The sequence below is a fragment of the Scylla paramamosain genome, chromosome 15 (assembly GCF_035594125.1).
Source record: "Scylla paramamosain isolate STU-SP2022 chromosome 15, ASM3559412v1, whole genome shotgun sequence".
In the NCBI taxonomy this organism is placed as follows: Eukaryota; Metazoa; Arthropoda; class Malacostraca; order Decapoda; family Portunidae; genus Scylla; species Scylla paramamosain.
In genome coordinates, this window is record NC_087165.1 from 5,121,012 (window position 1) to 5,131,837 (window position 10,826).

Genomic DNA, 10,826 nt, shown 5'->3' on the forward strand with positions numbered 1-10,826 from the left:
AATACTCAGAACTTAATCTAACTTAACCAATCCTAAGACCAATACAAATATATAAGTATCTAAAAAAAAAAAGTTGTAGGTGATCATGGAAAAAGATATCTAGCTGTGAAAGGATTACAAATTCAAGACAACAAAGGGCGTGAGACCCGATGCATGACGCCGCACTGGCTGAGAGGCTTGCTGGGAGAGGCGGGGCGCGGTGTGGCGGTAGTTCTAGTGACCTCATAATTAGTGACGCTGGCAAGTGTGCGGTAAAAACGAAGATGTCACAAAGGGGCGCCCGGATGTCACCTCTCGTAATGTGGCATGATTCACGCAAAATGGTAATTAATGTTAAAGAGACTCCACCTTCTCTCTCTCTCTCTCTCTCTCTCTCTCTCTCTCTCTCTCTCTCTCTCTCTCTCTCTCTCTCTCTCTCTCTCTCTATCTATCTATCTATCTATCTATCTATCTATCTATCTATCTATCTATCTATCTATCACACACACACACACACACACACACACACACACACACACACACACACACACACACACACACACACACACACACACACACACACACACACACACACACACACACAGAGAGAGAGAGAGAGAGAGAGAGAGAGAGAGAGAGAGAGAGAGAGAGAGAGAGAGAGAGAGAGAGAGAGAGAGAGAGAGAGAGAGAGAGAGAGAGAGAGAGAGAGAGAGAGAGAGAGAGACAACACACAAGAACTCATCTGGGATCACTATCTAAGTAGATGAGTGACTTCTATAAAAAATGAGGAGAGAGTAAAATAAGAAGAGATTAAACGTGCTGCTTTATTATATTCAATGAAGGGAGACAAGCGGCGTATTCCAGCTCGGATAAGGTCCCCTAGAAGACTAAATCGTAATTATAACCTATCGGGTAGTATCAGAATGGATAATAATTCGAAAAGAGGGGAAAAAGACTGGTAACTCTTAATTAATGCCCGGGGTTCTTCTTTTTTTTTTTCTTGAGTGTCTTGATGCCACTTTCATTTGATTTGCCAACAGTTCACACATGCTGATGATGTTAACATTCTAACACATAAGGATACATTCTGAAACGTTTTGTGATTTTCAAGGACGTTTTCGTGGTTCCAATAATCGTAGTAACAAGAGTTCTGCACCATCACAAAAAAATAATAATAAATAAATAAATAAATAAAATAAAAAGATAAAAAATAAACTAAAAACCCTTCCAAAAATTTATGTGACCTCTGAAGTTTTCCTTATGAAAATCCGAAGTGTTTCATTATACACAGCCTATGTTCATAACCAGTCCTACAATTTACTTAAAAGGAGATGTGTGTGTACGTATGAAGATCATCCAGTGCAGACACAAGGCTTGTTGTTGAATCAAACGGAAGGTGAAAAACACTGGGAATGAAGCACAATACAGACGAGACACCTACGAAAGTTTTTTTTTTTTTTTTTTTAAGTAGTCTCAAACTGAAAACAATAATTCAAAATGACGTTCCCATAACCACAAAAATGTTGTGATAAGAAGCATGTATGTAGGACTGCGTAATGTGAACATGGTTTGTAAATATACTTATGATATTAAAGTAAATAGATCAATAGATATATATAAATTAAATAAAATAACAATAGAAATTACAAGTGAAAATTTCCAAAAAAAGAAATACTATCATTTATAAGGTTGAATCGGGCAGACTCCAGTAACTCAATAGGCAAAATTAGTATAAGAAATCTTAGTCATTAAAAAAGTTGCAGTTAAATCGTCCCTTAATGAAAAAAAGAAAGGTATGAGACATGCCATGATTATGACGTATAAATCTTAAGAGGAAAAATGAATAAATAAAAGGAAGAAATACTACTTTTCCAGCCACAGACATTAAACAGAGAATGCAAACAGTTACTGAGAAGGGGAAAGAAGAAAAGGTAACACCAACACTGACTGAGTGACAGATTTTTGCGCCACAGCAATGAGATCATATGGCCAAAAATGAATAAAATGAATAGACGAATGAATATATATAAAGAAAAAAAGAAAGGAAGAAAATAAAAAGGGTATTGCGAATCTGACTTCATTCTGTGAGTAAACAACAACTCTCTCTCTCTCTCTCTCTCTCTCTCTCTCTCTCTCTCTCTCTCTCTCTCTCTCTCTCTCTCTCTCTCTCTCTCTCTCTCTCTCTCTCTCTCTCTCTCTCTCTCTCTCTCTCTCATGTGACAGTCGCAGGTAAATGGTAATCTAGTGTGACCTCTCATGGCTGCTTTCCACCCATCCCCCCACCTTTTCCCCTTTTTCCTTGACCCCTCTCTCCACCTCCTCCTCCTCCTCCTCCTCCTCCTCCTCCCCCCAGGTCACACTGCCTCAACCTGACCTCGAGCAGCCCCGTAATTGTATTTATAAAGACTTGGGTCAAGCTAAATGCATCACAATAACAGGGAATTTGGACTTTGTGCTCATTCTTTTCTGTTTTTTTTTTTTTTTGCCAGAATTTTAGTTGAAATTATTCTCCTCATATGATTAATTTAACTACGACAAGTGGGCTTTAATTTTAAACTCTCATGACGAAGATTTGAATAAGCATGCGATTTTCTTCAGTCAGAATTATTTGTAAGATTAAGTATTCAAAATCACTTCGTGTCTCACATTTTCTTTTTCGTTCTTCTTCCATTATTGAAATTGATAAGTATTCAAGATCCATCTCTTTTAAATCTTCTTGCTTGTCATATTCTTTCATGATTTAACATAGTATACATTCAAAGTTGTCTTGATCGTCATCTTTCATGGTTCAACTTAACATGCAATCTAAAACGTCCTATTCACTTAGCATGTATCCTAAATCGTCTTGATCGTCATTTTTCATGTTCCAACTTAGTACGCATTTTTAGTCGTCTTGGTCCTCGTATTCTCCGATCATTCAAAGTTCTCTTCATCGCCTATAATCCAACTTAACATATATTCGAAATTCACTTAATCAACGCCGTCTTGGTTGTCATCGCCCATCACATTAAAAGAGGGAAAAAAAGCCACAGGTTCATCATGAGTGAGTGTCGTCTGCGGTCGCCTGCCACCGCGAGGGGAGGAAAGGCGGTTGAGAGGGACGGAAGTATATAAGCGAGCGGGAGGCCTGACGCTGAGCACTCGCCTGACGGAGGAAGCAGGATGAACGTGGCACAGGTGGGTGGGGCGCAGCTAAAGGGAAAGGAGGGAGGAAGACAGTGGTGGAAAGAAAGGATTCTCAGTGTGGATGGCGTCTATTGTATTCATTTTCGGTAAATCTCCTACAGTGGCAGTGGTGAATTTCGGGGTATGGAGATGGTACGGGTATGGCGGTGGTGGGGGTTTGTAATAGTAGTAGTAGTAGTAGTAATATTTGATGTTGTAGTTGTTGTTACTGTAATAGTCAGATGTAGTAGTGGCAGTAGTAGTAGTAGTAGTAGTAGTAGTAGTAGTAGTAGTAGTAGTAGTAGTAGTAGTAGTAGTAGTAGTAGTAGTAGTAGTAGTAGTAGTTGTTGTTGTTGTTGTTGTTGTTGTAGTTATTGTTGCTGCTGTAGTTTTTTGTTATTGTTGTTGTTACATAAACAATATATTTATTTACAAGCGCTAAATCAAGTTAAACGTACGTAAGTATTTTTAGTGTTACTACAACCTGAACACGGAAAACAAAAGTCGGGAAGGGAGCGATAAAACACAACAATTAATTGACGCTGTGGAGTCGCGGTCCAGCAGTCATGTGATGCTGTCCCGTTACTGTCTGTATCTTTACTACAATATTTCCGGAAAGAAGCGTTCTCGTACAATGAAGATTTCGCGATGTTTTCTGATATAAATCTGGTTATTCTACTAAAATTTATGACATGGAGGCTGGAAAAAAAAAATTACCGAGGTAGTATTCAAGCAACGACACCGGTTTTGATTTTAATTTTATGTCCATTTCAAATCAGGCTCTCGATAAATAATGTCGATAGTTCTCTCATTCTCTCTTTTGCGTATCCACGTTAGGGCAAGTTTCTACAAGTTGTAGCTCTCGAAAGTCTGTTTGGTACCCGAGTGATCATAATTGATAAAAGTCACTGATTTAAATTGTCTGGTATAAAGTCAGCGTTGTGTCCACTTGACTGCAGTAATGTCGGCAATACTCTCAATAACGCTTTATTCTCAGTTAGACATGGACATTTAGCTGATATTTTTTTTTATGGATGCTGGAAATTACACTATTGCACGTTAGTAAACTGAGGAGGTGTATTTATGTATATCATATGTATCTCTCTCTCTCTCTCTCTCTCTCTCTCTCTCTCTCTCTCTCTCTCTCTCTCTCTCTCTTTCTCTCTTACACACACACATACACACACACACACACACACCTCAGACGAACAAAACATCAAATTGGCCACAGTATGAAGAGGAGCAGCGGTTACCACTCATTACAACACAACCACTCCTCGCCTCATTGCGCCGCTCAGTGAATCCACACCTCTATCCATCATGACCTGCCCCACACCCTCCCCGCCTATGAGTACCACCCTTCTCCTCGCTGCAATCACCGCTGCCCTCTCGACCCCTCCCTGGCCCTTCCCTCTCCCTAAACACCCCCATTATCCGCGGAGGGCGACGGGCTGATAAAAGGAATGTTGCAATCTGAACAAGGAAGTGAGACTGAGACTGCCAACAGACGAGCCTCTCTAGACACCACGCATGTTCTTGTTACGTTCAATGCACGTGCAAATGGAAACTTTCTGGGTACCTTAGTGAACGTGCAGGACTATTAATGTAGTGGTGGAAAAAAGTACTAAGACAATGGGATGTGATCGCTGTTTTTTTTTTTTCTTCTTCTTCTTTTTTAAGAGATGCAAGAATTGTACATTAAGATCACATCTCAAGCGTGAACTCACTGGCTTCTCTTAAACATGTCAGCGTAGATATGTGGTGCACGAAATAGAAAATTTGTTTCCTACAAAAAAAAACATGATATAATACACACACACACACACACACACACACACACACACACACACACACACACACACACACACTTGCTCATCATCTTTTATATGCGTTCATCCTCTCATGCAGAAACAATACAGGTGAAAGTACTGTGAATGCTATCATCACTACAAAATAGCAGTCACATGATTCATTCCCTACCTGAGTCGCGGGTGGGGGGGAGGGTCTGTCTTGATCTTAAAAATAGCACATTATTGGGCATTTTTTGCAGAAGCATCACCTCACTGGCCTTTTGTCCATCAGTAAGGGTGTGCTCTTCATGAGAGAGAGAGAGAGAGAGAGAGAGAGAGAGAGAGAGAGAGAGAGAGAGAGAGAGAGAGAGAGAGAGGGGGGAAAGAAAAAAAATCTGAAGATCACTATTTTGGTCTGCATTGCCATCTCCTTTTATTCACATTAGAAATTCTTGTTAATATTTCTTCCTACATAATTAAGTGGAGAAAAAGATTCCGTCGTTCACATATCTACCTCCGCAGTGTTCATTACCATTACTTGCCCCTGCTGATCAGAGTGTCACACCGGCACACATACATCAGTCTGAACGAATGAAGCGAAAACCGTACATTCTCTCTCCATTAGACATTACCTACTGGCGGAAACAACAACGCGGGATGCTCTCACTAACAGTCATAGATGCGCTCACAGGTGATGTTATTATCACGATCATTATTATTATTTACTTTTACGTGAGATTACAAGTGCTTTCAAACAACGCCGAATCTTATCCTGCTAGGCTGTTTGATTTTACAAGTCCACATTAACAATACTGTTAGATAAAAACCACATGCAGTTTAAAGAAAAAGACAGGAGTGAACAACAGAACTTTACATCGTTACTGTTTGCCTTCATTCGTCCACACTAACTATGCAATCAGATAAGTATATATATATATATATATATATATATATATATATATAAATATATATATATAATATTATATATATATATATATATATATATATATATATATATATATATATATATATATATATATATATATATATCTACGTACAGCTATTAGTGTTTGTGTTGGGTAGTGTGTAAATATAGGGACTGCCACATACGTATATGTCTGATGGCTTCTTGCAGCTACCCTTATTTTCTTATGTTCTTAAACACTTATTGTTGGTGTCCTGTGATTATAGTACGGCTGAAGGCACCACGATGTGTTTTTTTTTTTTTTTTTAAGCCACCCCCTTCTTTACTCTTCCGCAGGAAAGTAGGAAACAGGTTTTCGATAATTGCTAGTCAGTCACGGTATGGCAAGAGTAGTGTATACTTGACGTCACTTTGCTTGTGTTTAGGTAGTTGTGAAGGCAATTGACGATGTAGCTATGGACTTGCTTTCGGGTTGCCTTCTTAAGGAGCTGGCACACTCAGTGGTCTTTTTTCATAGTTCTTGTTTCCCTTGGCCGGAGTCTTTCTTACATAAAAATGAGATAAAATAAAATAAAATAAAACTAAATGAAGCTTTCCCAAACAGTTGGTCTAAATAGCTCGTTTTCTTAAGTGCCTCAAGCTCTCATTATGACTATTTTCAAAGACCACATGAATGATTGGTCAGGTTATAAAGAATGTTCTTCGCCAGTCAATACATAATTCTATCATGAAATCACCCTTGCAAACTCCAGTAACTTCCGACAGGTTCTCTTTGCAGCTGTCAAGAAAGGACGCGGAAACATTTGGGAATGCGGTCCTTTGCTGTGACATTACGCAAGAGAAACCTGTCATTACTTGCTGCAACCCTTCTCTCTCTCTCTCTCTCTCTCTCTCTCTCTCTCGAAAGGGTACAATTATAGGTAGGAAGGAAATCTGTTCTGCAAGCACTATTATTAATGATTCTCAGTCACTGACATCGACGAGAATTATCATTTTGGAGAGAAAGACCAATAGAATTTAATACCAATGGAGGAAAGACAATGCCAGGTATGCGTATCATGTATGAGAGAGAGAGAGAGAGAGAGAGAGAGAGAGAGAGAGAGAGAGAGAGAGAGAGAGAGAGAGAGAGAGAGAGAGAGAGAGAGAGAGAGTGGGTGGATGATTTTTTATTTCCATTTAACATAATTTTGTAATACGGATATTTTTTTTTTTTGCCGTTATTGCAAATCTTCGGTATTCTTTCATTTTTCTTTTCCACAAGATCAATTTTATTATCAGTCTGTGTTTTGCTTCTTATTTCTTGTAATGTCTAAAAGAGTAAGTTAAGGTGGTGTTGTCACTGTTTTTTTGTTGTTGCGGTTGATGGTGGCTGTTCGCATTTTATCTAAAATTGTCTAATTTCACTAAATATTATCATTATCACTGTCATTTATATATTATTCTTAATCTGGTTGTGTCAGTATTTTCCCATAATCGCTTTTAACTTTCAGAGATTTGTTTTTAATTATTTTCTTTATTCACCTAAACAGTTTTGCAGCATGGAAAAGACAAAATTAACCTCCTCTTCTATTTTGTGAATCCATGCAAACAAACCTAAATGCTTACAAAAAACGACAATGGGTGTTTTAAGATGGATAAGAATTCTCTTCTCTTTAACTGTTCCGTAAGATGGAAAAGATAAAAGTAACCACGCTTCTTTTCTCTATTCCTGCGTTTACATGCAGTGTGTGTGTGTGTGTGTGTGTGTGTGTGTGTGTGTGTGTGTGTGTGTGTGTGTGTGTGTGTGTGTGCGCGCTCTGAATGTTGACAAAAGACTACCATGTGTCTTCTCTAAAGAAAAAAAAAATGTTAGTGATCCGGCTTAGAGAAGCTAACACTAACCCCTCTTCTTTTTTTTTTAACTTTGTGTATGTGCTCATATATATATATATATATATATATATATATATATATATATATATATATATATATATATATATATATATATATATATATATATATATATATATATATATATATATATATATATATATATATATATATATATATATATATATATATATATATATATATATATATATATATCCTTTCTTTTTTTCCACAGAGCCCAAAATGTTTACCAAAAAAAATAAATAAATAAATAAATAAAAACAGAATAAATGGCTAGGTCTCTCCCCACAGGTAGTGAGCGCAGTGGTGGTGAGCGTGGTGGTGGGGAGAGTAATGGGAAGTTCGGTCAAGCTACACCCCTCACCTACCACATACAAACCCCACTACAACACCCTGTACACTCCGAAGCCTCACCACGCCCCACTCTACTCCCCAAAACCGACCTACGCCCCACTGTATTCCCCTAAGCCCACCTACACCCCGAAACCCACCTACAGCCCACCACTCTACACCCCCAAACCCACCTACGCGCCTTCCTACACCCCAACGCCTACTTACGCGCCTCACTACTCCCCTGCACCCAAGTACGCCCCGCCACATCCCTCCCCCAAGCCTACCTACTCCCCAGCCCCTGCTTACAAGCCCCACCACCACCACGACGACTACTACTACGACGACAAGGTGAGAGGAGACTACAGGTGTCAGAGGAGAACAGGGGAAAGGGGGTAGTGTATATATGACTTCCTGTTACTTTCTTTACAGCTCGCTCAACCGTTCAACTTTCGCTTACGAGACCACTACTACTGCTATTATTTTTATTATTACTAGTGCTACTACAGCTTTCATCATCATTACTGAGGACTTGGAAGCAGCTTTCGTTTATTATATTCGTCCTCATTTACGTCGCACCACGTATACCTTGTGATATAATGATCAAAATTATGTCTATTTATTTTCCTTTGGCCTCGCATGGCACTGTTCTCCCGCCACACCTCGGCTCTTCCTCCTCAAGTCGAAAGACGAACACTAATCATGACAAATTTGAGATAATGTAGACTCAATTGGCGACTGGGAGCGGAAGAGATTGGCGAGGAAATGGCGATATATTTTATGAGTAATCCAGACTTAAGCACCGCGAGCGGGTGTGGCAGAGACGCACGCGGGAGTAGTGATTGAGGAATGTGGTGGTAAGGAGCTTTCACCGTGATATTAGCGGTCGTTTTGTAAGTCGATGGTCACTTATTGCGCACTTCAGCGTTGCACAGGACCAAGGGGGAGGGGGCCGGAGGACGGAGGAAAGGAAGAGGGTCATAGAAGGAGGAGTCCCTCACCTGAAGGTAACCACACGGGGAGAGGACTGCAGGAAGAAATATCAACCAGCCCCCATACCTTTGGAGGTAATGGAAAAGGCTTGGCTTTGTAGCGCACACTTTAACATATTTTATCCAAGGATATTATTCTAAAGACGTGTGTGTGTGTGTGTGTGTGTGTGTGTGTGTGTGTGTGTGTGTGTAGTTGCATGTATTTACTTATAAATATCTTTATAACATAAACGCTCATTATGTCCTTTCTTTTAAATTTGAAGTATCACATTTCGTTTAGATCTGTGCTTGTGATTTGCACACACCATTTTCTTTGGTAACAAGTGTCAATGATTTATTGCTTATTTCTGAAAACTCCATTTATGTACATTCTTGTCTAAGAGTTTTGTTAAATTCTTTGCTGTACCCTCTTGGTGTTGGGTTACCTGGTTGACTCAAATCTGTATGTGTTTTTTCATCTTTGTTACACTTACACATCATACTAATGTTTCTTCCTTATTGTCTTCCAGTTTGAGCAGCGGTAGCTTTTCTAGCTTTTCTTCATATCTTAAATCTCTAAATCTTCCTACCCATCTTATTACTGCTCTTTGTACTTATTCAAGTTTACTAATACATATGATTCATTATCTGTAAAGTTCCTACTGCTGCTGCATTTTTCAATGAGGGATCTTATAGGCATTATCATTTTCTTTACTATCTCTTCATCTGCCTAAGGGAAGGCAACTCATATTCGCTAAGTTTTTCATTCATGAGATACTCTGGTATCAGTTTCTTATATATCACTAATCCTAAATCTCTTTCCCTGCTTCTTTCAAACTTTTGTGTATGTGTCTGCATTTTTTTTTTTTTTTTTTTTTTCATTCTTCACAATCTTCCTGCACCTGCCTTCATTTTCCTCTATACACTTTTTTTTTCCCTTGCTCCTTAAACCACACCTCCTCTCTCCTGATCCTCATCATGTCTTTCTTTTCATTGCCATTGACCTCACCTCATAATCCTCCTTGTGTATGTTCCCCCAGCCAGCACACTATGACTTTGGCTATGGCGTGTCAGACAACTACCACGGGACCACTTTTGGCCACTCAGAGAAGCGTGCTGGCTACCGCACAGAGGGCCAGTACTTTGTGGATCTTCCTGACGGCCGCAGGATGGTGGTTACTTACTACAGTGATGACACTGGCTACCACCCAACTATTACGTATGAGGGCACTCCTACCTATCCTGCCCATCCATTACCTTACAAACCCAAGCTGATTCACAAGACTGCCTACACTCCCAAACCTCAGGCATACAAGCCCAGACCATCATACAAACCTTTATATTCAGGACATTGATTACTTTTATTTTTTGTTTTCTATCTTCAGCTATTTAAATCAAATAGAGAAATAGGTGTGTGTGTGTGTGTGTGTGTATATATATATATATATATATATATATATATATATATATATATATATATATATATATATATATATATATATATATATATATATATATATATATAAAGTAGAGTTTGTGACAATGAACACGATTTGTTCCATGAAACGTTTGTTATGGTGAATGTGCGGTATGACGACTTAAGAACCCATGGGAAAAAAAATTAAATGGTTCCAGGGAACCAGACAATAATACAAATAATTTCATGATTTTCAAAACAATACATCAAAATGAGTACATTTGCATGATTACATTTGAGATAACGCAACAAATATATACAGTACCCTCCCGAGTTTTGTAGCCTAGTCCTAAATTCTT

General features: G+C 38.8%; 1 protein-coding gene across 1 annotated transcript; it reads left to right on the forward strand.

Annotated features, from left to right (window-relative positions):
- The first annotated feature begins 3,122 nt into the window (after positions 1–3,122).
- On the forward strand, positions 3,123–10,475 carry LOC135107191 (adhesive plaque matrix protein-like). Its single transcript, XM_064016866.1, has 3 exons — positions 3,123–3,156; positions 8,041–8,430; positions 10,091–10,475. Exons 1-3 carry the CDS (start codon positions 3,142–3,144, stop codon positions 10,403–10,405), a joined length of 720 nt encoding a protein of 239 aa, XP_063872936.1. The 5' UTR covers positions 3,123–3,141; the 3' UTR covers positions 10,406–10,475.
- The last annotated feature ends 351 nt before the right edge of the window (positions 10,476–10,826 follow it).

Excerpts from the sequence above, each read along its gene's own strand:
- LOC135107191 (XM_064016866.1), top strand. Across the intron at positions 8,431-10,090 it reads ACTACTACTACGACGACAAG|CCAGCACACTATGACTTTGG; the intron begins GTGAGAGGAGAC and ends ATGTTCCCCCAG.